The sequence below is a fragment of the Festucalex cinctus genome, chromosome 12, assembly GCF_051991245.1.
Source record: "Festucalex cinctus isolate MCC-2025b chromosome 12, RoL_Fcin_1.0, whole genome shotgun sequence".
Classification (NCBI taxonomy): domain Eukaryota; kingdom Metazoa; phylum Chordata; class Actinopteri; order Syngnathiformes; family Syngnathidae; genus Festucalex; species Festucalex cinctus.
The window spans coordinates 20,252,971-20,280,955 of record NC_135422.1 but is presented as its reverse complement, the minus strand read 5'-3'; the positions used below and the strand labels follow the sequence as shown (position 1 = coordinate 20,280,955).

Genomic DNA, 27,985 nt, shown 5'->3' with positions numbered 1-27,985 from the left:
CGTAAATTTGCGACTTTCTGAAGTGGCAAATTTTGCGAGAAAAACACTTGTAAATTTGCGAGTTTATAAAGTGCTAAATTAATTTGTGACTTTCTAAAGTGAAAAATTTGCAAGAAAATAACTGCGAAAAACTGACTTTCTATAGTGGCAATTTTGCGAGAAAAAAACTTGTAGATTTGCAAGTTTAGAAAGTGGTCAATTTGTGCCTTTCTAAAGTGGCAAATTTGCAAGAAAATAACTGCGAAAAACTTTCTAAAGTGACAAATTTACGAGTTTATGAAGTGGCAGATTTGCGAGGAAAAAAAAATCAAGAAACTTACAAGAAAGTCACAAATTTCACTTTCTAAACTGGCAAATTTATGAGTTTTTCTCAATATTGCCCCTGCCCTCTAAAAAAAAAACTATTTATACATGTGCTAATACACTGTAAAGGCCTCTTTTCAATAAGTTATTTATTTTATTTTTTTCCAAATGAAAACTTGGAACTCGTCCAGAGTGGTTCCCTTAAAAGGAGTGTCAAGATGTTTTGCACCTTAACTCTCGAGTGGCGGGTTCACCCGAGTTCATTTTAACGGTGACGTCATTGGGTGCCGGTCGGCCGCCGGCAAATCTGAAATGAGTTTTGGGCGAAGCTAACGCGAGTTTTGCCTTTCAGATTCCCGAGTGCGGCTTTTACGGCATGCACGACAAGATCCTGTTGTTCCGCCATGACTCGTCATCGGACAACGTTCTGCAGCTGCTGCGCTCGGCCTCACAGATCCAAGACGGAGATCTGGTGGAAGCCGTCCTCTCGGGTAAGCTCGCTCACGTTCCTTTGGCGTCCTTTCGTCTTACTTCTTACTCGTTCCGAGTATTGAGTCGTCTGAGCCCTGCCAGTGAACATCCACCTGGACTTGCACTCAAAAGGTCAGCCGAGGTTGATTTTAGACAAGGTTTTGTCCTGAGCGCATATTGTGTCCTTTTTTTTTTTTTAAATTTATTTTTAATTTTTTTTTTTTTTTTTTTTTTTTTTAAGAATCAGTTGATCTATTGATCATACCATCGAGTATCTGAGTTGTTGCATGACAAGCGTTTTTGTTTTGTATTCTGTGTGTGTTTGTGTGTGTGTGTGTCTGTGTAGGGTTGTGTCTGGCTACACGAGGGACGTGGGAGTCGACTTCAAGGATTTCTTGGATTTTTTTTTTTTTTTTAATGAAATTATTCCAATTCATAAAAAGATCATTGCAGCAAATAAAAACTTACCCCACGCCACAAAATATGCAAATGACTGTGGTCCACTACAATGAAGTTGAGGTGTCGTATGTGCCCAGCACTGATCTTCAATTTTGTCAAAAGCTGACCATGCGCCTTATAATCCAGTGCGCCTTATATATGGAATCAATGTTGAGCAGGCCTCGCTGTCAAGACACTATCAGTGACCCTGCACGATCGGTGACGCGCATGCGCAGAAGATCCCGCCATCTTGGATCGCTAGCTAATATTAATACTTTACCTCAGAGAAAATAATAAAACAGCTGTTTATTCATTTTGGGAGTGAATGGAGTTGTCAGAAAGCTGGTTTGTAATCTATTATTAAAATTTGACTGACCTATCTGTTTTGTTGACATTCCCTTTAGCGCAGCACCATCTAATGGATGCATAACGTAACCCCAGCCTCTATTGTAGCGCCTTATATATGGAAAAAGTTTTAAAATACGTCATTCATTGAAGGTGCGCCTTATAATGCAGTGCGCCTTATAGTGCGGAAAATACGGTATAAATATATATATATGTATATATATATATATATATATATACGCTAGCGGCCATCCAGTCATATATACAGGTCAGTGGAGGCGGGTCACAAAGGCGCACACGGTTTCCTTCTTACGCCGTCAATCTGGGGTGCTTCCCCCGCCAAATCCGCCGCTGGGTTGAGCTAGCCAGGCGGATTTGGCTTGGAATAAAATTTGGCGTACTTGTTGATAGTGATGTTGCAAATCTCCAGCTCAAATTTGAGCGAAATTGGTGAAAGCATTTAAGAGTTACACCCTGATGAATTTTTGGCGCAGGTAAACTACAGAGTTTGTTGATTGGTGCATATTTTGAAATTGATCTTGTGGTTCCATACCCGCACATTTTCATCACAGACCTGTATATGTTCTCGCCTTTGTGCTGCTAACCAAAAAAATGGATATCTCTGAAACTTCGATATGCTGCAAAGTTGCATCCAATAAACTGCTTGGTCAAGTCATTGTTTGATAGTTGATGTTTTTTTTTTGTGTGTGTTGAGGTTCGGCCACGGCGGAAGACTTCCAAATCCGTCCGCATTGCCTGTTTGTGCACTCGTACCGGGCGCCCGCCTTCTGCGACCATTGCGGCGAGATGCTGTGGGGGCTGGTACGACAGGGACTCAAGTGCGAAGGTCAACATTCAAATCTTTACCTGAGAAAGCCGTCCCATTTTCTTGCTTAATGACAGTTGTAATCATGAGATTGGGTTTCTCTTGAAAAAAAAAAATAGATATGACCGTCATCTCGTAAGATGAATTTTTTTTTCCCCATTCTGTGACTTTCTTTTCTTAAAAAATAATTGATCCCCAAAAAAACAAAATATTTGTTTTTAAACTTTTATTTCAGTACAACTTTTAATGTTTCTCTACAATTTGTATACAGTTTGTAATCCCTCCTCCATCATCAAAATAACAAAAGAATAAATAAATAAATAAATAAATAAATAAATAAATACATAAATAAATAAATAAATACATAAATAAATAAATAATAAAAATAAATAATTAAATAACAAAATAACTCCCCTCTCTTCTCTATGCATGTTTTTAAACACCTAAAATGTCTTTAAACATGCTTTAAAAAAATTAATAAAATGAGAACTTATTCAAACGCACGGGCCAAGACAAAATATCATCCAGTGTCGTCATTCCTCTAAACAAATTCCATTTTTTATCCTCGCATTCTTGACTGGTCATCTCAAAATGTCCATCAATTGATGTCCGTCACAAAATCAAGCTACAGGCATAAAAAGCAGGATTGAAGAGGACATAGAATAAATCGTCAGGAAAAACTTGAAGTACTTCCTTGTTTTTCTTCTTCTTCTTCTTCTTTCAAACATAGGTTGGCGCCATCAAGTGATCGTCAATGGAATTACACCCAAAACTGTACTATTAAAAAAATCAATAAAATTGCAAGCCCATGATAGACGGAGGTTTACTCTACTGTAATGTCAAAACAAAGGGAAAAAAGTGACCAAAAAATATATGTATTATTATTACTTTTATTTATTTATTTATTTATTTATTAGGCTGCGGTCTGAACTACCACAAGCGCTGCGCCTTTAAGATCCCCAACAATTGCAGCGGCGTGAGGAAACGCCGCCCGTCCAACGTGTCCCTGACGGGGGCCATCCCGGGGGGCGGGCGCCCCCTCTCCGCCGAGCCTTCGCCGCCACCCCAATACGGCGACGAGGCCATGCTGGTCAGCACTGTCACCCTCACGCACGCGTCCGCTAACTTCATTCAGCGCCTCACTTCCTGTTTCCTCTTTTGTCTTGCAGTCCCCTGTCAGCCCCAACATGGAGGTAAGGTCCACAAAATCGGGTCTCAAGCAAGTTTGGGATTTAATCACGGGCTTTGAACATGAGTTAGGATTTCAGATTAGGGCTTCAGGCCTGGGTTCAGGCTTTTGAAAACAAGGTTTAGGCTTTCAACTTCAACTTAATGTCACAAATCAAGGTTTCGACCCAAAGCTGGGCCTTAAAACAAGGCTTTTAAATAAGGCTTAATGTTTCAAATAATATTTTGATATTTCAAGCCATAATCAGGGTTTCAAATGATTTGGGTTTCAAGGCCGGGTTAGGCTTTTAAACAAGGATTTCAGATAGGGTTACAAAACAGGGTTTGTAGGGTTTGGAAACAAAGCTTTGAAATTATGACTTTTAAAAATGTTTGAGGTTTCAGTTCTATTGCTATAAAAACATGGGACCTACCAAAAGAAAAATGAGTGTCTCTTCTTTTATCAGGAAAAAATAGTATATTTGTATCTGTTTCCCCGTTGCAGCAATTAGCATTAGAAAATCGCTAAGTTTCATCAATATTCACATTCCTGGTGAAAACGGTGACAAAAAGAGCTTGTTGCAACATGGCTGATCTCTTATACTCTGCTGCCACCTGCTGGCCACTTTTGGGACCGTGGCAATATTTAAAATAGAACGTGTTTATACGTTTTTGGGAGTAAATAAGTTAAGGTTTCAAATTAGGGTTTGAAGTTTGTGACATGGTTTCAATCAAGGCTTCGGGCTTGAAATGAATGTTAGTGTTTGAAGTTTGGAAAGCGTTTGTGAGGACGCTGATGGCGTTCGCGTTGCTTGCGTTTGTGTCAGAAGTGTTTGTGGGAGTCACGTTGGGGTCGCGAGCGTCGCGCCAGCTGCCAGTCATACGTGGGACGACCCATCCAGCTGGACAAGCTGCTGCTGTCCAAGGTCAAAGTTCCTCACAGCTTCCTCATCCACTCGTACACGCGGCCCACCGTCTGCCAGCACTGCAAGAAACTTCTTAAAGGGATCTTCAGGCAAGGCCTGCAGTGCAAAGGTAATGCAACGCAATGCGACATACAACAGTGCCACTAGTATGCAATGGAACCACATGAAACTTTTGTTCTGCACCAGTACCACTTCCAGGTCTAACTAGTGGGCATGGGTCCAGGGCCAGATGGCCCAAAAAAAAATAAAAAAATAAAAATTGGCACAGCCAGTCTTGCCTAACATGAAGTTGTGCCACTGATGTTTATTGATGATGTTTGATTTTGATCTATATTGATCTATATTTGAAATGGGTTCATGGACTGTCCCTTCCAAATTGTGGGCCAATCTATTGCGGTAAAATGTAGGAAAATAAATCATGAAAAAGCACATCGGCCCACGGGCATCTGTCCCGTATGCCAGATAGCCAGTCCAGCCCGGCTAGTAGTAGCACCAAAATTGCCACTCGTACTTTTGCCTGACCAGTAGTTGGAGCATGTGCTTTAATTAAGACAGGGTTCGTCAACGTGCTGCCCCCAAGTACCAGATGAGGAGCCTGCAAGCTAACTTGTTCCACAAATAGCTCGCCAGTGCAACTGCACTGCAAATTTCGACAAATATCAAAGCAGGTGGTGCAACGCACAGGTCTAGTACCTGGTGAGACGCAAGAGGAGCCCGGCCGGGAGTCAACCCACAGTGCCCAGACCCTCTACGCCCCACAAGCCCTACCTCGCTTCAGGCATTCTGAACACCGCCGGGTCTTGTGGCCTGCTGCCAATAAAGGAAGAGAGTGGCACCAGTTTGATGAGGATCTTGACCAAATTCTGGACGCTACTGCAAGAGGAGGAGCAGACCAGAAATTGCTGTCGATGTCCGCTATGATCATCAGCATAGGTGCCGAAAGATTTGGCGTCAAAGAACAACGGGCAACCAGACCCCAAGGGGAGCCAAATCGACGGGAAGTGAAAATCAGCCAGCTGCGGCAGGAGCTTAGACTGCTTGGACGGCAGTTTAAGGTGGCAAGGGAGGAGGATAAGGCTGGGCTAGCAGAGCTCCGTAGCATGGTGAGGAAAAGACTAACCACCCTCCGCCGAGCAGAGTGGCATAGGAGGAGAGGCAGGGAGAGAGCCAGGAGACGGGCAGCGTTCATCTCAAACCCCTTCGGCTTCACCAAGAAGATCCTCGGGCAGAAAAGAAGCGGCCATCTCTCCTGCACCGAAGAGGAGGTCAACAACTACCTCAATGTCTCCTATAGTGACAGTGCAAGAGAGGAAGAACTTGGGCCATGCAGAACCTTGATAACCCCGCCAGAACCCATCGTGGCATTTAACACCAAAGAGCCAACTTTGAAAGAAGTTGAGGAGGTTGTCAGGGCAGCTAGATCAAATTCAGCACCAGGCCCTAGTGGAGTGCCATATGTAGTCTTCAAGAGGTGCCCCAGACTCTTGAAGAGCCTATGGAGGATCCTCAGGGTCATCTGGAGAAGGGGGAAGGTTGCCCAGCAGTGGAGACATGCAGAGGGTGTATGGATTCCAAAGGAGGAGAGCTCAATAACGATCGAGCAATTCAGAATCATCTCACTCCTCAGCGTAGAAAGCAAGATATTCTTCAGTATTGTTGCCCGGCGCATAACGGAGTTCCTCCTGAGGAATACATACATTGACACCTCGGTGCAGAAGGGAGGAGTTCCAAAGGTCCCAGGATGCATTGAGCACACGGGAGTTGTCACCCAGCTGATCCGGGAGGCACGAGAGGGCAAAAGAGACCTGGCAGTCCTTTGGCTTGACCTCGCCAATGCCTACGGGTCTATCCCACACAAGCTGGTGGAAGCCTCGCTTGACCGACACCATGTCCCAGACAAGATCAAGGACCTCATACTGGACTATTACAGCTGTTTCAGTTTGAGAGTCACTTCTGGAGCTGTGACATCTGCGTTTCATCGCCTTGAGAAGGGCATCATCACGGGGTGTACCATTTCTGTGGTGTTGTTTTCCTTGGCTATGAATATGCTGGTGAAGTCAGCAGAAGTGGAATGCAGAGGACCACTAAGCAACTCAGGTGTGCGACAGCCCCCCATCAGAGCGTTCATGGATGATCTGACGGTAACGACAACATCAGTCCCGGGTTGTAGATGGATCCTCCAAGGCCTCGTGCATCTCATCAGCTGGGCCAGGATGAACTTCAAGCCAGCCAAGTCCAGGTCTCTGGTGGTGAGGAAGGGGAAAGTCTCAGACAAGTTTCACTTCTTTATAGGAGACACCCAGATTCCATCAGTGGGAGAGAAGCCAGTTAAAAGCCTGGGGAAGATCTACGATAGCACCTTAAAGGACACCGCAGCACTCCGTGCAACTTCAGAGGAGTTGGGGGCCTGGCTGTCAGCGGTGGATAAGTCAGGGCTACCAGGTAAGTTTAAAGCTTGGGTATACCAACATGGCATCTTGCCTCGACTCCTCTGGCCAATGCTGGTCTACGACGTGCCAATGACCACCGTCGAGTGCCTCGAGAGGAAGGTTAGCTCTTTCTTGAGGAAGTGGCTGGGCCTTCCACGAAGCCTCAGCAGCATCGCACTGTACGGGAGGAACAACAAGTTGACTCTGCCCTTCAGCAGTCTGAAGGAGGAGTTTATGGTGACCCGAGCGAGAGAGGTGCTGCTGTATAGGGACTCAAGCGACAACAGAGTCTCCTCGGCTGGCATACAGGTGAAGACCGGCAGGAAGTGGTGCGCTCAAGAGGCAGTCGACCAGGCTGAGTCCCGCCTGCGGCACAGCGAGCTGGTGGGATCAGTGGCATGCGGACGAGCAGGACTTGGGAGCAACCCAAGACCTTCCTACAACAAGGCACAGGGGAAGGAGAGGCGCCTGCTTATCCAGGAAGAGGTTCGGGCAGGGGTGGAAGAAGAGCGCTGCAGTAGGACAGTAGGAATGCGGCAGCAGGGGGCGTGGACCCGGTGGGAAGAGGCAGCTCGCCGGAAGATCTCGTGGACAGAGCTTTGGCGATCTGAGCCACACCGGATCAAGTTCCTCATCCAGTCGGTCTACGACGTCCTACCAAGCCCATCCAACCTCCACCACTGGGGCCTGGCTGAGAACCCACTGTGCCCGCTTTGCCAAAGGGCCGGATCGCTGGAGAGGGACGTTACCGCTGGCGTCACGACCAAGTGCTGCGAGTCATTGCGGAGACCATCAGCTCAGGGATCTCCACCAGCAAACACCAACAGCCAGCAAGGCAATCCATCGCCTTCGTCAGAGCTGGGGAGAAACCACAGCAGCATCGGGGTGAAGCAGTTGGTCTCCTGGCAACAGCCCAGGACTGGCAGTTGAAAGTCGACCTAGAGAAACAGCTCAAGTTCCCAGAGAACATCGCGGTGACCACACTCAGACCTGACATCGTCCTTGTGTCAGAAACAACAAGGCAAGTGGTCCTGCTGGAATTGACTGTTCCCTGGGAAGACAGGATGGAGGAGGCTTTTGAGAGGAAGAGAGCCAAGTATGAGGAGCTGGCAGGTGAATGCCGAAGTAGGGGATGGAAGACCCGGTGCACTCCCATAGAGGTCGGATGCAGAGGATTCGCTGGTCAGTCACTCGTCTGGGCACTCAAGATGTTGGGGGTGAAGGGACTGCACAACAGGCGAGCCATCAAGAACATCAGTGACGCAGCAGAGAAGGCGTCAAGATGGCTGTGGATCAAGCGGGGTGACACGTGGTCACATGCTCTTAAGACACAAGCCGGGACTTGATCAACCCGGCTGGGTCCCCTGGGCGAGGGTGTCTGTTGTGAGACCCGAAACACCCAATGAACCCAGGTGCCAACACTGATGATGTGTCTTAAGCTGCACCAAAAGTGTATATAATAACTAAAGCAGATTGCATTTACAAGTCATTTCGGAGTATTTATTTTATTTTTATTTTTGCTTTTTTTTATTCAATATTTTTAATTTTTTTGGTTTATGGATTTTTTTTTCTGTTTTTAGGTATTCTTTTTAATGTCATGAAAAAAATATTCCCAAAAAATTGGGGGAAAAAAAATCCCCAAAACTGGGGAGAAAAAACATCAGAAGAAACAATTCTAAAAAATATATTTAAAAAAAAAAAAAAAAAAAAAAAAAAAAACAGAAAATATTTTTTTTTTTAAATCTGAAAATGGAAAAGCTTTATTTTTCATAAAATAATAAAATAATTTGGAAAAACAGAAACTTAACTGAAAATTCTTGTTGTTCATTTTTTGGGAAAAAAATTTGTGACATGAAAAAGAATATTCCCAAAAAAGTAGGAAAAAAAACAATTTTAAAAAAACTGAAAAAAAATCTGAATTTTCTTTCTGAAAAATTAAAATAAGACACTTTTTTTTTAAAAAAAAAGAAAAATTGGAAAGTTGAAAAGCATATTTTTCCCATAAAACAATAAAATAATAGAATGATTTGATTTTTTTAGTGTCATAAAAAATATTCCCAAAAAATGGGAAAAGAAATCCAAAAAATGAAAAGAAATTAGAAAAACTAACAAATAAAAAAAACAAAACAAAAAACAGAATAATGTTTTCTAGAAAACTGGAAAAAAAAATCACAAAAAAAGCATTGGAAAAGCATTTTTCCCCATAAAACAATCAAATAATTTGAAAAACAATTACAAAAAAAAATAGGATACAACGCCCACCACCCCCCCACCCCAAGTGAATGCAATGCACTTCCATACTTAAAAATATCAACAATGGAATAATTTTACAGAAAAATAGTGTTGATCAGTGTCTTTATACAAATAAATGTCGTTCATTATTTATAGAAACTAGGGCTGTCACTAGCAAATGTTTTCCTTATTATTATGCTGATTCATCACGAGCAAATATTTGGTTATGATGCTTATTCTATCAATTAGTTGTCTGTAATTGCCACACAACCGTTCCAAGGCGGACATTTTTTGTGTCATGGTCTGCTTGGCCGATTTTTCTTTTCCAGCCATACTTATTATAATAATAAAAATAGTAGTAACACTGTAATTAAGAATAAAAAATAACACGGATGTCAACTAGGAGCCCAAACTTAGCGATTGGTATATGTGTATGGTGGCCAACGAATGTGTAGGAATATCATATGACAAAATAGTGTTACAAAAAAAAATTAATCACTAGTAACCTGTCGCTTTTGCTCTTCTTGTTCAGATTGCCGCTTCAACTGTCACAAGCGTTGTGCGCCCAAAGTTCCAAACAACTGCTTAGGAGAAGTTTCCAGAAATGGAGGTGAAAACACACGCATGCGCGCATGCGCACGCACGCACACACACACTTTTGCACGCTCGATCCCGCAGAGCTGCTCAGCCCGGGGGCGGAGTCCGACGGCAACATGGCGGACGGTTGCCTCGACGATCAGGAGAGGGGCGGCGGCCTGCCGGACGACCCGGACGACGTGGCCATGACCGCGGACGACATGGCCGTCGCCATGACGACAGAGGCGGGGCCCGCAGACCTGGGAGACCCGCAAGACCCGGATGGCGACGAGTCCAACAGGGCCATCAGGTGCGCGCCCCACCCCCCCGCAAGGAGTACGCTTTCAGATTTCCAACTTTGTTTGAAAAAACGGATTTGGGCTTTTTCGTTAACGTTTTGAGACGAGGCTAAAGTCTCAAGCGACAATTCGGATTTTCAAGTTAGGGTGTCAAAATGAGTGCATTCATTTTAAGTTCCTTTAACGAATCTCTTTTTTTTTTTTTTTTTTTTGAAAGACCGCCCCCTTTCCAGTTCCTTACAAATGCAATTATGCCATCGAGTGGCACACTCGTTTTTTTACAAAATACAGTACCGGTACATTTTTTAAAAATTTTAACTCAATTTTATCCATCCATCCATTTTCTTGGCCGTTTATTCCTCTCAAGGGTCGCGGGGGGTGCTGGAGCCTATCTCAGCTGGCTCTGGGCAGTAGGCGGGGGACACCCTGGACCGGTTGCCAGCCAATCGCAGGGCACACAGAGACCAACAACCATCCACACTCACAAGCACACCTAGGGACAATTCGGAGCGCCCAATTAACCTGCCATGCATGTTCTTGGAATGTGGGAGGAGACCGGAGTACCCGGAGAAGACCCACGCGGGCATGGGGAGAACATGCAAACTCCACCCAGGAAGGCCGGAGCCTGGACTCGAAACCTGAGTCCTCAGTACTGGGAGGCGGACGTGCTAACCAGTCAGCCACCGTGCCACCACTCAATTCTATGAATTATGAAATTACTGTTTCAATGACTAAAAAATGTGGCCATATTTTCAATAGTTGAACGTTTTTTAGAATCATTTGAAAAACAGAAACTCAACTTAACAGAAACGTCTTGTTAATTTTTTTTGGGACACTTTTTATTGTCATGTAATAAATATTCCCAAAAAATGAAAAAAAAAATCAGAAAACCAAAAACATATTCTGAAAAATATTTAAAAAAGAAAAACATCTGAAAAATGGAAAAGCACTTTTTTCCATAAAATAATAAAATAATTTGAAAAATAAACTTAACAGAAATGTCTATTTTTTTAGTGTCATGGGAAAAAAAAATCCCCAAAAAATGAAAAAAATTTTTTTTTAAAAAAACGGAAAAAAATCACAAAAACAAAAAAGAAATTCTGAAAAATAGAAAAAAAACTGGAAAAAAAGAAAATAAGCTGAAAATGGAAAAACGTGTTTTTCCATAAAACAATAAAATAAAATAATTGGAAAAACAGAAACTTAACAGAAACTTCTCTCATTTTTTAGTGTCATGAAAAAAATATTCCCAAAAAATGAAAAAAAATAAAATAAATCCCCCCCAAAAAGAAAAAAAAAATCGGTAAAACAAAAAAATTCTAAAAATAGAAGAAAAAAACAACAACTATTTTTTGTTTGAAAAAGTGAAAAAAAATCAGAAAAATGGATCACGTTTACAGCGGACGACTTCAATGATGCAAGCGCGCTTTGCTCCTACAGCACACACACACACACACACATATATATATATATATATATATATATATTTATATGACAACTGGAATAAATGCGCATATTACTACCCCTAGCAAAAAGTATGGAATCACCAGTCTTGGACGATCACTCACTCAGACGTTTTATTGTGTAGATCAAATTTAGGTAAAAAGCATGAAACAGTCGTAAAGTCATTCCAAAGTGCAACATCTTGGCTTTCAGAAACACAAAAAGAAACAAAGAAAAAACATTGTGCTGGTCAGTAAATGTTACTTTTCTAGAGCAAGTGCAGGGAAATAAATATGGAATCACTCCATTTTGAGCAGAAAATAAAGACACACCCAATCAAATTCCTTTCCTTAATTGGGCACCTGCCTGAAATGACATCTGCTCGTTAGTCAGCAGTTAAAAACAGTGCAGTTATCACACTTTGGAGGCCTGCTGGACCAAGTGGATTGGCAAGAATCATGGCTCCAACAAGGGAGATGTCTCTTGAGACCAAAGACAAAACCAAAGACAACTAAAGGCCATATGTCGTGAAAACAGAAAATGCACAACAAGACAAATGAAGAAGAAATGGGAGGAAGCGGGAGTCAATGTATGTGACAGAACTCTGCAAAAATCGCTTAAAGGAAATGGGATTTACATACAGGAAAGCGAAAAGGAAACCATCATTGACGCTTAAACAAAAAAGAACAAGACTGCAATGACTAAGGAGAGGCAATCGTGGACTGTGGATGACTGGATGAAGGTTATCTTCAGTGATGAGTCACCAATCTGCATTGGACAAGGTGACACTGGAACTTCTGTTTGGTGCCGTTCCAGTGAGATTTACAAAGAGGACTGCCTAAAGAAAACATCCAAATTCCCACAGTCCTTGATGATATGGGGCTGCATGTCTGGCAAAGGCACTGGGGAGATGGCTGTGGTTAAATCTTCAATAAATGCACAAGTTGATAAACATTTTGGACAGCTTTTCTTATCCCTTCAATTGAAAAAATGTTTGGGGATGATGAAATCATTTTCCAAGATGACAATGCATCACAGAGCAAAAACTGTGAAAGCATTCCTTGGAGAAAGACGCATCCTAAAAAAAAAAAAAAAATAATAATAATAATAATAATAATAAATAAATAAATAAAAAGAAAGAAAGACGCATCCAGTCAATGTCATTGGCCTGCAAATAGCCCAGATCTCAACCCAATTGAAAAGCTGTGGCGGAAATTGAAAAAAAATGATCCACAGCAAGGTGATCTGGCAACTGCAATCAAAGAGAGTTGGCACCAGATTGATGAAGAATACTGTTTATCACTCATTAAGTCCATACCTCAGAGACTGCAAACTGTCATTAAAGCCAAAGGTGGTGCAACTAAATACTAGTGATGTGCTTTGGTTGTTTTTTCTTTGTCTGTTTTTCATGATTCCATATTTTTTTTCCTCAGAATGGAGTGATTCCATATTTATTTTACTGTACTTGCTCTATAAAAGTAACATTTACTGACCAGCACAATGTTTTTTCTTCATTTGTTTTAGTGTTTCTGAAAGCCAAGATGTTGCACTTTAAATGGCCTGACATGCTTTTTTCTGAGTTTGATTTACAGGATCTGAGTGAGTGCTCGTCCAAGACTGGTGATTCCATAATCTTTGCTCGGGGTTGTATATGTAAGTCAGTGGATGACATAACAGCTTTTAGACATCAAAACATGAAATTGTAAAGTGTACCGGAATGCCTTTGACAGACTTTGTGACAGGACGCTCTCTTTAACATGTCACAAAGTACCTCAGCGCTCAAAGGGAGATCCCTCCCTTTAAGCAACCATTAGAAAATCAGTCTGGGTTCCAACCAGGGGTGGGTAATCCAGGTCCAGAAAGTAAAAACCCTGCCACAGTTTGGCTTTAGCCACAGGTGTATCAAATCAACCAGCAGTTAAACAAGTTACTTACCAATCGGTCAAGTAGAACCTCCTGTGACTAAAGCCAAACTGTGGCAGGGTTTTTACTTTATGGACCTGGATTACCCACCTCTGGTTCCGACACGTGGCTTACGAAGAAGCAAGTCGTTGTGCGTGTCAATAATCCAAGCGTTTTTGTGGGGCCCCCTGCAGCCCGTCGACCAGTAACAATATCCCGCTGATGCGAGTGGTTCAGTCGGTCAAACACACCAAGAGGAAGAACAGCAACGTCATGAAGGAAGGCTGGATGGTCCACTACACCAGCAAAGACACGTTGGTGAGTCCAAATAGTCGTTAGCGGGTAGCAACTAGCGACTAGCAAAGCCTGTAGCCTAGCTTAACATTTCTGCATGCTGTGTGTATGCTGTGTGACTCACGTCAACAAAGTTCTTTTGTATGAAGATGGAGCCAAAGCTCTACTTTAGTTCAAATAAAGCTCAACTTACTTTATGAATAGCTACTTGAAAACAAAATGGTGCCTTGGCACCATTTTGTCGAAATGGAGCTCCTCAATCGATGTCAATATAGTTTTTTTTTGTTGGCCCCAAAGCTGTATTTTATATTTGTGTATCAATAACAAATTGTTGGACCGAATGTAACTACGGTTCTATGAGTCCTGAACGACAGCCAGTTGGCGGTGCTGTAACCAGCACGGAATTCCCCTTGTCACGACAGCGTCATCGAGTAAGAATAACAAAATATGCTCGTACTTAGTTCTGGCTGACGTCGTCCCGTATATAAAAAGGGAACGTCGCCAGAACTCATCCTCTTGAACCTTTCTCGCGCAAATTGGATCATCGTTTTGCGTAATCGTCCTGAGTGAAATTTGTGTTGTATTTCAGAGGAAGCGGCATTACTGGCGCCTGGACAGTAAATGCATCACTTTGTACCAGAACGAGACGGGGAGTAAATATTATAAGGTAAGAAAATGATGAATATTGATGAGTCCAACATGAACAATGTTTGCGGTTTGCCATCCGTCCAGGAGATTCCGCTGTCGGAGATTTTGTCACTGGAGGCGGCTCAGACCTTCTCTCTGCTGCCGGAGGGCGCCAACGCGCACTGCTTCGAGATCACCACCGCCGCCGCGCTAGTTTATTTTGTGGGCGAGGACCTCAGCGGCGGCGCCAACGTGCTGGTGACGCAACCGTGCGGCAAAAATTTCGCTGGTCGCAACATTAGGTACACACGCCAGTCATCAAAAAAGGTCGCGGGCACGTATGCAAGTCCGATTCAAGCTTGCGAACGTTTCTTCTGAGACTTTTTTTGTGGGTCCACTCACGATTGACAGGTCGACCAATTTTCACATTGTTCAGTTAAACTGGTTATGATAGCTTTTTTTTCCCAAAATGACCCTCAAATGGCCATTTAAAACCAATGTGATAAACATATCTTTTGGCCTCTTGAGGCTTTTTATGTGGGTCTACTCATGATTGACATGTCTACCAAATTCCATGTTGTTCGCTCAAACTAGATTCGGTGGCTGAATTTTCAAAAAGACTCCAAGCGAGCCCTGGAAATGTCCAAAATGTACCTCAAACCAAAATTGTCCGACTTGTTTTGTCTTTTCAGAGACGGCTTGTGAGAGTTTTTTTGCGGGTCCGCTCATGATTGACATGTGGAGCAAATGTCACGTTGCTCACACCGTCTGCTTTTCAGGGCTGAGCTGGGGACACGAACAAAAACCCATTTTTTGGCGGTTCTCGCCTTATTGAACCTAAATTTCAATCAGGATGAAATTTGGTCAATTTGTGACTTTGGAAAAGCCTCCAAAAACGAATTAAGGACTGATTGGAACAATCCGATTGATGACTCAGACGTGTACCTAATTAAGTGTCCGGACGCGGGAGACGCGTTTCCTTGCAAGTGATTGACGACTGATGATGATGTCACTTCCCGGCAGGTGAGCGGCGCGGGTCGCGACGTGGCTCGCATGTGGGAGATGGCCATCCAGCACGCCCTCATGCCCGCCGTCTCCACGGGCGTCGCCCACGGTTGCCGCGGCGACGGGCACAGTGAGTACATCGCCGTGACCGCCGCGCTCCTCTTGGCGCCGATTGCAAAAAAACCCTCGCAGATATTCCCCACTTTTATTTGACGATTCTCTCGCGTTGAGGGAAAAAAAAAATGCAGTCAGGTTACACTCGATTTGCTTCTTGTGGATCTTTTCTAGGATCGTACAAATTTGTTGAAAATTCAGCCCCCAAAGTCAGCTTAAACTTAGCGACACGAAATTTGGCTTGCCTGTCATGGGTAGACCCACAAAAAAGTAGGAAATCCACCATTTTGCTATGAAGTGGTAGTCAGTTTAGTCGTTTGTAGGGATTCTTCAAAAGTTTCGAAAATTCAAGCCCCAAAAGTCATCTTGACTTTGCAACGTGAAATTTGGTAGACTTGTTTATCATAACCTAGACCCACAAAAAAATTCACCATGAAGTGGCCAGTTTACGGTCTTTTGAGTCATTTCTAGTGACTCGTTGAATGTTTTGAAAATTTAGACTACGAATTTAGCTTGACTCAGCGATGTGAAATTTGGTAGACTTGTTTATCGTGAGTAGACCCACAAAAAAAAAAAGTGTCAAGAAGCCATGCCAAGAAACACATTGTAAATCCGCCATTTTGCTATGAAGTGGCCAGTTTACGAATAATTTGGTCATTTGTAGGGATCTTAGAAATTTGTTGAAAATTCAGCCCCCAAAGTCATCTTAAACTTAGCGAGGTGAAATTTGGTAAGCTTGTTTATCATAAGTAGACCCACAAAAATAGTCACCCATGAAGTGGCCAGTTTACGTTCTTTTGAGTCATTTCGAGTGATTATTCAAATGTTTTGAAAATTCAGGGCCCAAAGTCATCTCAAAGTTAGCAAAGTGAAATTTGGTATTCTCATGAGTAGACCCACAAAAAAAGTGTCAGGTAGCCATGCCAAGAAAGAGATAGGAAATCCAGCGTTTTGCTATTAAGTGGCCAGTTTTTGGTCAATTTGGTCATTTGTAGGGATTCTTTGAATGTTTTGAAAATTCAGCCCACAAAATTCATGTTGACTTTGCAACGTTAATGCCATTTACTTTTCTAAACAACCTTTTTCCAGTTACCAAGTTTGAAGTATTAGACAAGTGGAGAATGTTACATTTCAATTTTAATTAATTAATTTATTTATATAACGTCCAAATTCGATGCGTCTTGCTAGCACATCCTGTATTTTTTATTTTTTTTTGTAATCTGTTTTTTTTCTCTTTGTGTTTCGTCGCAGAGGAAATCTCCGTCAGTATTTCCGTCTCTGACTGTCACATCCAGGAGAATGTGGTGAGGACGCGCACGCACGCACACGCGCCAGCTACATCTCGTTTGGCTCTACCCAAATGTTTGCCATAATCGTGTCCGCGCTAAATGTGTGCGTGCGTGTGAGACGAGCGAGTAGGTCGGTGTGTCCGCACGGCAACAGGGTTGGAGATGATTTGCGATGACGCGGTGAGGCCGAGCGAGCGTCGCCATGGCGACGCGTGGCAATTAGGCAGCCGCTAATATTGTCTTCTTTGTGCGCTCCTGAGCGAGGTGTGATATTAGCCTGTCAGCGCGCACGCACACACCAGCTGATGTGACAAGGCAACTGGAAATATTTTATGCACGAGACATAACCGCAAAATCCACACAACATGCACAAGAAGATACACAATAAACATGCGCACAACTTATAACATTCAAACATCAACATCCACGCAAAAAACACACAACACACAAAATCTACGTGACACAAAATCCACATCGAACATGCACAAAACAACCACACAACTCCAACACGGCTCCTTTTCATGCCGCAGAAACACGCATGCACTCGAACGCACCACGAGTGTGACGATGTATCGATATCGCCATAAAACGTCTCATGACAGATTAATGATACGCCTACACAAGTATCGCAATATTTATCGTTAATAGACAGCCACAATAGCGTCTCCATTGTTCATGACTTAGTAAGCAATTACTGGGTGGGCCACTAGGGGGAGCGCCTCATAAGAGAGGCGGGGAAATGGACGCAGGTCTTCAGGCGAAGAAGACTCAGCAGCGCTCTTTGACTTGTGTTTATCTGTCCAGCAACTGATGAAAAATGTGTATTATACCATCAATTTTAAAGAGATACTTTACTTATTTAGCCATTTTTGGCAGTCAAACATTAATATTTTGTCTATAATAAATTTTATATTTTCATTATTTTTCATGTACAATTAATACCTTAAAAAACACATTTAGCAACTTGCTGTCGACTGAAAATTACATCACAAGGGCTCAGGTAACCAATCACAGCTCAGCTTGTGAATGTCACAAATGATCTAACCTAGAAAACAGGTGAGCTGTGATTGGTTACTTGAGCCCTTGTGATGTCATTTTCAGTCGACAGCAAGTTGCTAAATGTGTTTTTTAAGGTACTAATTGTACATGAAAAATCATGAAAATATCAAATTTATTATAGACAAAATATTAACTTTTTATTGCTATAATGGGCTAAATAAGTGAAGTCTTTAAGATTTTAAAATATATTTAATTTTTCGACTTTTTGAAGCACACAATTTCTCCAGAATATTAATTGAATTGGATTTAATATTAAAGTCATTTTATTTACTTATTTACTTTTGCAATGTTACACAAAAAAAGTCACAGTTTATGAACTGAACCAATTGACTATGTAACTGACTGACATGTTGCATGACAATAAATAATGTTTAAGAAAGACAAATTTGTTGACAGAAAGTTAAGAAGATATTTTCATTTGTTTAAATACACTAAAGTACTCGGTGTGAAGAAGACACCAGTTTTAATATTGTGTACAAAAAGAAACGATTTTCTCATTGGAAAAAAACAGTACTTTTATAATAGATTATCGTGGATTTATGACCCGAGCAATATATCAATAATTGCGATATCATCATATTGTGAGATAATCGTTATCGTGAGCCTTGTATCGCAGATCAAAAATCGTAACATGAGTTTTCCCACCCCTAACATGCACGCTGACTCTCGACTTTGTCTCGTTAGATGTCGACAAAATCAAATATTCACCTCAGAAAATAATTTATTTTGCCTGGCGTGATGTCTTATTTTTATTATTTTTTTACACGCATGTTAAGACCGTCAAAATCAGCGTTTGTTTTTCTTGGGCGTCGCCACGACAACAGCGTTTCGCCGGAATAAAAAGCTTGACTTTTAGTTTTCATCTTGAACATTTTCACATGGAACACTAATCAAAACAATCAAATAAAATCTTTAGGAAAATTACAAAAATCAATTTTTACAAAAATAAGTTCGTGTACACAGTTGCTTTGCGAGTGAGTTAGTTGCTCACTGAGTGAGTGAATTGGAGTGAATGGTGGTCACCAGTGGACGGTAGTGTGGAAAATCTTCATCAGGACCATCGGGATGAGAATGACTTCAAATCCAACTCAAATGTTTTTTGTGTCTTTCAGGACATCAACTCCATCTACCAGATCTTTCCAGACGAAGTTCTCGGCTCAGGACAGTTTGGAATCGTTTATGGAGGTCAAACACAACACAACGGGCTGCTGAACCACATTTTCGTGATTGACAAATATGTCAATTTACTAACTAAATAGATAACTAATGAATCAGATAACTGTTAAACAAAGGGTTAACTAACTGACTGAGTGACAATTGAACCTCCATTTTTCATTCCATCAGACGAAATGAATTGTCCGAATGCTCGGAATGTCCGCAAATATTGTCCAATTTTTCGGCCTCCATTGTGCTGAATCAAATGACAAATGATTGCTTTTACTTTGGAAATCCACAATCGGCATTTTTGACGTGCTATGAAAATGGTGACTTGACTTGAATCCAAAATCGCAATAGCTGTCAGAAGAAAAATCGCAATTCCCGTCCGTCCTTTGCCAGAATGTTTCAGCTCTCCGACTCACATGGACTTGTCGCGTTTGTGTGTCAGGAAAACACAGGAAGTCGAGCCGAGACGTGGCCATCAAGATCATCGACAAGCTCCGCTTCCCCACCAAACAGGAGAGTCAGCTGAGAAACGAGGTGGCCATCTTGCAGGTACGCACGCGTATCGCAGTGGTGGCAAATCCGGGTCCAGAAAAGAAAAACCTGCCACAGTTTGGCTTTAGCCTCTTGCGCTAGCTAGCTAGCTCCCTATCAGGTAACTGAGCATCCGAGGAGCTAACTAGGGAGCTCGCTAGCTAGCATCTGGGGCTAAATCCATACTGTGGCAGATTTTTTTCCTTTCCGGACCTGGATTTGCCACCGCTGCACAAATGCTGCCATGACAGATGAGGTGACAGCAAGCAGGAAGTGAAGACCAGTTACGGGAAGTTTAGTTGAGGGGAACTGTCACAGGAAGCAAAAGTCTGTGACAGGAAATGCTCCAGGAAGTGACTGATGTTTGGTGCGTGCGCGTTTTCCCTTTTTTGTGGTCAGAACCTGCACCACCCCGGCGTAGTCAACCTGGACTGCATGTTTGAGACGCCCGAGCGGGTGTTCGTGGTGATGGAGAAGCTTCACGGCGACATGCTGGAGATGATCTTGTCCAGCGAGAAAGGACGCCTGCCCGAGCGCATCACCAAGTTCCTCGTCACGCAGGTCGCTGCGTTCCGCCCACCTTTTCCTCCACGATTCAACTGCCACTTAGTTAGTTAACTGCCTTTGTTTGACAGTACCTGGTTAATTAGTCATCAAGTCAGTTGTAGTTAGTTAGTTAACTGCCTTTGTTAACATTAACAGTTAGTTAGTTAGTTAGTTAGTTAGTTAGTTAGTTTAACTGTCTATGTTTGACAGTTACCCCGTCAATTTGGCATCTAGTTAGTTAGTAGGTTGGTTAGTTAGTGAGTTGGTTAGTTGGATTAACTGCCTTTGTTTGACAATTACCTAGTTAGTTAGTTAGTTAGTTGGTTTCCTTTGTTTGCCAATTGCCTGGTTAGTTAGTTAGTTAGTTAGTTAGTTAGTTAGTTAGTTAGTTAGTTAAACTGCCTTTGTTTGACAATTACCTGGTTCATTAGTCATCAAGTTAGTGAGTTAGTTAATTAACTGTCTTTGTTTGCCAATTACCTGGTCCATTAGTCATCAAGTTAGTTAGTTAGTTAGTTGCCTTTGTTTGCCAATTGCCTGGTCCATTAGTCATCAAGTTAGTTAGTTAGTTAAACTGCCTTTGTTTGACAATTACCTAGTTAGTTAGTTAGTTAGTTAGTTAGTTAGTTAATTAGTTAGTTAGTTAGTTAGTTACTTAGTTAGTTAGTTAGTTAGTTAGTTAGTTTCTTTTGTTTGCCAATTGCCTGGTCCGTTAGTTAGTTAGTTAGTTAGTTAGTTAGTTAGTTAGTTAGTTAGTTAGTTAGTTAGTTAGTTAGTTAGTTAAACTGCCTTTGTTTGACAATTACCTGGTTCATTAGTCATCAAGTTAGTGAGTTAGTTAGTTAATTAACTGTCTTTGTTTGCCAATTACCTGGTCCATTAGTCATCTAGTTAGTTAGTTAGTTAGTTAGTTAGTTGCCTTTGTTTGCCAATTGCCTGGTCCATTAGTCATCTAGTTAGTTAGTTAGTTAGTTAGTTAGTTAGTTAGACATCCTTTGTTTGACAATTACCTGGTTCATTAGTCATCAAGTTAGTTAGTTAGTTAGTTAGTTAGTTAGTTAGTTAGTTGCCTTTGTTTGCCAATTGCCTGGTCCATTAGTCATCAAGTTAGTTAGTTAGTTAGTTAGTTAGTTAGTTAGTTAAACTGCCTTTGTTTGACAATTACCTGGTTCATTAGTCATCAAGTTAGTGAGTTAGTTAATTAACTGTCTTTGTTTGCAAATTACCTGGTCCATTAGTCATCAAGTTAGTTAGTTAGTTAGTTTAACCACCTCTCTTTGACGGTTACCTGGTTCATTAGTAATGCAGTTAGTTGGTTAGTTAGCTAGTTAGTACATTCCGTCACTGAGTTTTTTTTTTACAGTCACAGTGGTACCGTGGTTAGCCACTCTTAGTTGCTCATTAATTCAGTCAGTCGTTCAATTGCTTGCTTATTTAATTAGTTTATTAACTGAGTTTGTTTGAGAGTTAGGCCACCTGGTTTGATACTCTATCATTTAGTTGCTGGTTAAGTCAGTCAGTCATGTAGTTGTTTGTTTGCCTAGTTCATGAACTGACTTTGACAATTAACTGGTTCGTTATTCACTCAGTCATTTGGTTGCTTAATCAGTTTTTGTTTGTAATATTAGATATTCCGAGTCATTTTGATGGTTTGTAGTTGACTTGTTGTTTGTTGCCGTTCAGATTCTGGTGGCTCTGCGTCATCTCCACTTCAAGAACATCGTCCATTGTGACCTGAAACCGGAAAACGTCCTGCTGGCGACGGCCGATCCGCTCCCTCAGGTGACAATCCACCTGGGCCAAGATGCCACCGGCTGGCAAGTCGCGACTCATGCTCACATTTTTTTTTTGTGGCGGCAGGTGAAACTGTGCGACTTTGGATTCGCTCGCATCATCGGCGAGAAATCCTTCCGCCGCTCGGTGGTGGGCACGCCAGCGTACCTGGCGCCGGAGGTGCTGCGCAACAAAGGATATAACCGCTCGTTGGACATGTGGTCAGTCGGCGTCATCGTCTACGTCAGGTTCGTTTGTACGCACCGGACGGCGACCGCTTGCTTTTACCTGATTTGCTACAACAACCCCATAGGGTTGGTTCGCTTCGGACTTTTTTTTGATAGTTAGTCTTGTTTGTTAGGTAGTTCATTCATTTGTTGATTAATTTGTTTGTTCATTCAGTCTTTATTTTCTGATGGTTACTTAGAAAGATTGTTGTTTTGGTTTAGTTAGGAAGTTAATTAGTTTGGAACTTACTTTGATTAGTCAGGCAGGCAATTAGTTTGTCAGTCAGTCAGAAAGTCACTTTGTTACTTTGTTAGTTCATTAATTAGAGTTCATGTTTTTAACTTTCTTTTGTTATGAGCTACTTGACTGGTTACTCAGCAACTTATTTTGTTTCTTTTTTTAGACATTCATTTAGTCAATGTGTTCAATCTTTCATAGTTAGCTGCTTGTCTGTTAACTAGTCAGTGAGGAGGTTCATTTGTTTGATAGAAACTTGTTTTCTTTGTTCAGTACTTACAAAGTGACTTAGATTTGTAGTTGTACGTTGTTGATAGCAAGTTAGTTTGTTCATTAGTTGCTCAGCTTTTGTGTTAATTGGTTTGTCAATTAGCCTTGTTAATGTGTATTTCTTAGTTTGCTTGTTAGTTGAGTGTTTTTTTGTTTTTTGTTATTTTTTTTTGCAAAGATATGGAACGGCTCATTGAAGAGAACGTCGAGCACTTCCCACACTCATTACAACCACCTTACTCACTTGCTTATGACAACGAGTTGGACTTGGATCTTTTTTGTTTTGCTTCAAGGCCACAGTTTTTTTTGGGCACTAATGTTTGGGAATGTCGACTCACGTCGCCACCACGTTGTCTCTTTTGCAGCCTCAGCGGAACGTTCCCGTTTAACGAAGACGAAGACATCAACGATCAGATCCAGAACGCCGACTTCATGTACCCGCCGCACCCCTGGAAAAAAGTCTCCTCCGAAGGTCGGTCCAGTGGCGCGCCGTTTGAAAATACGTTTGGAGAACGTGTCTCCTTCACGTATTCCAAAAAAGAAACAAGTTTAAATTATTTGAAGGCAATATTTACTTTAATGTGGAAATTCGACTTAAGTCAAAATTACCTCGCTCGCGTAGGAACGGAACTCCGATGTAAATCAAGAAGTCTGTACTAGCTTGGACGTTTGAAGAGATTTGACTTGAATGTTTTATATGTTAACTTGGTTGGTTGTTTGGTTGGTTGGTTGGTTGGTTGGTGTGATGCTATGTTCAACACACTAATTTGACATCCTGTGACAAATGTAGCTTTTTGCCACGGCGACTCAAAAGACTGGTTTGTTTGTTGCTGTCACGCTAAAGCTAATCCCGCTAACTTGACTTCCTGTGCCAGAACGTTTGACTCGGCGGAGCGTAAAAACGAACAAAATCTGATTGGAAGTGTCAACTGTGAGACGCCGAAGACTTTTGTTTTCCCGTGAGCCGGCCTCCCTCCCCGCTGTCTTTAATGAGCAACATCCACCGAGGGTCGGCGTTAGCGCGCTAGCGCGTTTCACGCCGCCTGTCGACGGCCATTATGCTCACTCGCGCCTCCGTCTCGACCGCCATCTTGTCCCCGCTGGGATGATTTGGTTTTGTTTGGCCGCTGCGGTGACCTCCGCTTGGATTCAGCTTTTGTTGCTAGGGTCTTGCGTCGGACCTGAGTTAGTTATGAGTCAGTCAATGAGTGAACGAGTTAGTAGTGAGTCTGTGAGGAAGAGAGAGAGAGGGGTCAGTCAGTCAGTCGGTTGGTTGGGTCTTCCTTCATGGAGTTGTCTGTCTTTTTTTGTATTTGTCTGCCTTTTCCTTGACTCGTTAGTTAAATAGTTTATTATTAATTTAGTTAGTTTACTCGTAAATGTTTTTTGTTAGTTTATTAGCGAGTTTGGTTTTTGTTCATTTGTTAGGTGGGCAGTTAATAAATATTAGTCTGGGAGTTAGTTAGGTAGTTAGGTAGTTAATTAACTGCCTTGGTTTGAAAGTTACATTGTTCATTAGTTAGTTAGTTATTATTAATTTAGTTAGTTTATTCGTAGATGATTTTTGTTAGTTTGTTTATTATTAGCGAGTTTGTTTTTTATTCATTTGTTTGGTGGGCAGTTAATAAATATTAGTCTGGGAGTTAGTTAGGTAGTTAATTAACTGCCTTTGTTTGAAAGTTACATTGTTCATTAGTTAGTTAGTTATTGTTAATTTAGTTAGTTTACTCGTAGATGATTTTCGTTCGTTTGTTTATTATTAGCGAGTTTGTTTTTTGTTCATTTGTTTGGTGGGCAGTTAATAATTATTAGTCTGGGTGTTAGTTATTTAGTTTAGTTAGTTAATTAACTGCCTTTGTTTAACAGTTACCTTGTTCATTAGTCATCAAGTTAGTTAGTCATCAAGTAAGTTAATTATTGTTAATTTAGTTTGTTTACTCGTAGATGATTTTTGTTATTGTTTATTAGCGAGTTTGTTTTTTGTTCGTTAGGTGGGCAGTTAATAGTTAGTTAGTTAGTTAGTTAGTTAGTTTTTTCTCAGTTATTATATTGTTGTGAGTGAGTTTGTGAGTTTGTGTTTGTCAGTTCTTATGCTAGTTTGTGAGTTCATACTTTTGTAGTTGATTGTTAGTTTCTACTTGTGTTAATTGTTAGTTGATTCTTGGCTTGTACTTTTCTACTTTGTGTTTACCTGGTCGTCGCTCCTACTTCTTCCCATCATGTCTATCCTGACGCGCCGCCGGCAGGAAGTCAGCAAGTGAAACGAGGTCTTCACGTGCGTTTTACGCGGTCGAACGAGCGAGACGACGTCAACAATGTGACTCGCGCCAAAAGACCAAAATAGGCAAATGATGTGAGGCCGCCACCGCTGGTGGCGGCGTGCTGTTCCGTCTCCTGCGTCACGGTTAACGTCTCTGACTGCCAACGGCATCGCCGCAGGAACAGGTCACATGATGCTGCAAAAAAAAATCTGAATGCTCTTTCATGACTGTGTTGCGTGCGAGGGTCTTTCGCTGAATGAATGAACGTTTGTTTGAATGAACTAATGAATGAATGAATGAATGAACGAACGTCCGTTTATTCATTCGTACGAACGAGCAAATGAACGAATGAACATTAATTTGTTCATTCATTCGAACGAGCGAATCATTGAATGAACAAATAAATGAATGAATGAACATCTAACTAACTAGTTGGCTACTTTTTGGTCAAATGGTCATTTTTATATCACTTTTATCTCCTCCAAGTGGTGTCCAAAGCACTTTAAAGTGAAAACTTCTAATTCAATCATCCACATGCACTCATCCACCAGCAGTTACCAATAGTTACTTGCTTAAGTGAGGTCAACTTTTCATGAGCTCGTTACCGAGCTACTTTTAGCTGCTTTATAATTACGTTGCAAAAAAGTTTGAGGAGGCAAACAAATGCAGGTTTCCTCACCACGTCACGTCAGAGGAGACAAAAGTTGCGCAGCACCGAAAAAATGCAAGTGGTCGCAGGGGGCGGGGCTTTTTTCCTCCATTGAAGCAGCAGTGCATTCATGTGCATAATGCCTAGCGATGGGGCCCCCCCGCCCCACCCCGCCCTCACCTTCATCAACCCAACTGGGCCCCCTCCCCAAACTCGGGGCCCTGCGCCGCCGGAGCCGCTCAGACTGCTGACCCCTGAAGAAATGTTAACATCATGTTAGCTTAGCTCATTAGCCTCTGCTGACCCTCACTCCAGGGAGGGTGCAAGTGTGGGGGGGGATTCCAGGATTTTTTTTTTCCTCTTCCGGGGCTAAAGGAAGGCGTTTGACCAATACATATATATATATATATATATGTATATATATGTATTTTTTGGGGGAAAATAATGGATCAGTATCTTTGACAATGTGAAATGAAATGCTGGAGGATCTTAACAGAATTTGTGACGATGCCGTCGCCCCTCCCCCTTCTGCTCCCGGTTCAGCCATCGACCTGATCAACAACCTTCTGCAGGTGAAGATGAGGAAACGCTTCAGTGTGGACAAAACGCTCAGTCACGCTTGGCTGCAGGTCAGTAACACCGGCGTGAGTGACAACATGAATACGCCAGTGAATGCATGACAACAAAAATATGAAGAATGGGTGGAAATAATGCGCCGGTCGATGAACACGTGAGTGAATGCGTGGCAGGGTGAGTGAGAGTCAAGAGTCAACGTGCAAATGAAAGCACAAATCAATGTATGAATGAATGCATGCATGACAATGAGTGAGATTGAAGGCAAATGAGTGAAAACATGAATTTATGAATGACAAAATGAGTGAGTGAAAGTGAGAGAACTATGTGAGAGAGTAAAAATAATTCATTCGTGAATGGGTGAATGCATGGCAAAATGAGTTAGTGAAGGGATGAGAGAAGGCGAATAATGTGCAGTGAGTGAATATGTGCGTGATTGGATGAGTACATAACTGCATACACAAATGTGAATGAGTGAATGCATGGCGTGTCTGTGCGTGCGTGCGTGAAAGCATGAGAGTGTGGATATCTGACGTATGCAGTGATTTTGACTACATGAATACATGCATGAAGAGTGAATGCATGACGTGTCTGTGCGAGAGTATAAAGTATGCAGTGATTGTGACGACATGAATGAGTGAGTATTCATAACTGCATGAGTGACAGCCTAAGTGAATGTGTGAATACATGTATGCATGATTTCTACTCTGCATGCATGCGTGTATGTGTGAAAGTATAAGAGTGTGAATATATAAAGTATGCAGTGATTGCGACTACATGAATGAATGCATGAAGAGCGAGTGAGTGTGCACAACTGCATGAGTGACAGCCTAAGTAAATGTGTGAATACATGAATGAGCATAAGAAGAGAATGCATGGATGAGTTTGACTACATTGACCAAATGCTTGAATAAAGAGTGAATGTGTGAAATTAGTGTCCTGAGCAAGCATTTTTTTTTTTTTTTTCTTGCAGGACTACCAGATGTGGTTGGACCTGCGCAGCCTGGAGAGCCGCATGGCCGAGCGCTACATGACGCACGAGAGCGACGACCTGCGCTGGCACCATCACGCCAGGATGGCCGGAGGCCACGTGCACGCCTACCTGGCCGGCCAGCAGGGGGTGCCGCTCCATCCCACCCGCGAGGACCAGCAGCTGGAGACGCACAGCGAGCGCGTCAGCCAACTCTGAACATCCTCTCAGGAAGTTCTGCTAACAAACAGGAAGTTGAAGCAAAATCAACAGGAAGTTGACACAAAAACAACACAAAATGGAGGGTAAACACAGGATGTTGAGACAAAAGCATCAGGAAGTTGACGGATAGAAACAGGAAGTGGAAACCAAACCGACAGGAAAGGAAATGGAACCAAACAGGAATATGGATGATGATTGGGGAAAAAAAAAAAAAAAAGAGATAAAATTGATGGAAACCTGCAAGAAGATGAAATAACAATAAAAGTGTTATTCCAAGCGCAACCTCAGCACTTAGAAACGTTCCTCTTTGTTTCTTTTTGTTTTGATGCAAGCAAGCAGTCAGTCACTAGCAGCTCGTCTGTCCGTGGACGTGATGCTAACTCATTGCTAACTCCAGGTTAAACTTTGCGGAGTCTCTTTAAACTATATGCTAACATAGTTAGCATCCAATGCTAACGGCATTTTTCTTTTCTTTGTCTCTTGTTAGCATCTGCGCTCATGAAATGATTTCATTCCAAGAAAATCTCAAATGTGTATTGCCACAATAACATGCTACATGTTGGCGTGTTAGCACTAAAGCAACCACAAACTCTGAGTGGGTGGGGGGCGGGGTACTTTTTTGGAACGATAAAACGTTCTATTACCTCGTTACCAGGGTCACCTTTTCTGCGACTCATTTGTTGGAGAGAAGACATATTAGCAATTTGCTAACAATTTAGCCTTGGCGGAGCTCTTACTGTGCGACGATGTCGTTGTTTATAATAAATAAATAAATAAATATATATATATATATATATATATATATATATATATATA

At 42.0% G+C, this 27,985-nt stretch overlaps 1 protein-coding gene across 3 annotated transcripts in view; it reads left to right on the top strand.

Moving 5' to 3' along the window:
• prkd1 (protein kinase D1) overlaps nt 1-27,451 on the top strand; it is a 34,998-nt gene extending 7,547 nt beyond the window's left edge. For 2 of the 3 annotated variants that reach the window (XM_077538629.1, XM_077538631.1), the window contains exons 2-21: nt 656-794; nt 2,273-2,404; nt 3,301-3,473; nt 3,553-3,576; nt 4,378-4,585; nt 9,670-9,747; nt 9,816-10,023; nt 13,552-13,675; nt 14,241-14,318; nt 14,384-14,536; nt 15,302-15,413; nt 16,649-16,701; nt 18,858-18,930; nt 19,352-19,458; nt 19,840-20,001; nt 21,670-21,768; nt 21,847-22,007; nt 22,860-22,966; nt 25,948-26,033; nt 26,951-27,451. In XM_077538629.1, coding sequence (XP_077394755.1) covers nt 656-794; nt 2,273-2,404; nt 3,301-3,473; nt 3,553-3,576; nt 4,378-4,585; nt 9,670-9,747; nt 9,816-10,023; nt 13,552-13,675; nt 14,241-14,318; nt 14,384-14,536; nt 15,302-15,413; nt 16,649-16,701; nt 18,858-18,930; nt 19,352-19,458; nt 19,840-20,001; nt 21,670-21,768; nt 21,847-22,007; nt 22,860-22,966; nt 25,948-26,033; nt 26,951-27,166 — 2,493 coding nt within the window. In that variant the 3' untranslated portion in view covers nt 27,167-27,451. The remainder of the gene's footprint in view (nt 1-655; nt 795-2,272; nt 2,405-3,300; nt 3,474-3,552; nt 3,577-4,377; nt 4,586-9,669; nt 9,748-9,815; nt 10,024-13,551; nt 13,676-14,240; nt 14,319-14,383; nt 14,537-15,301; nt 15,414-16,648; nt 16,702-18,857; nt 18,931-19,351; nt 19,459-19,839; nt 20,002-21,669; nt 21,769-21,846; nt 22,008-22,859; nt 22,967-25,947; nt 26,034-26,950) is intronic. The other variant, XM_077538630.1, reaches the window with a different exon arrangement.
• The last annotated feature ends 534 nt before the right edge of the window (nt 27,452-27,985 follow it).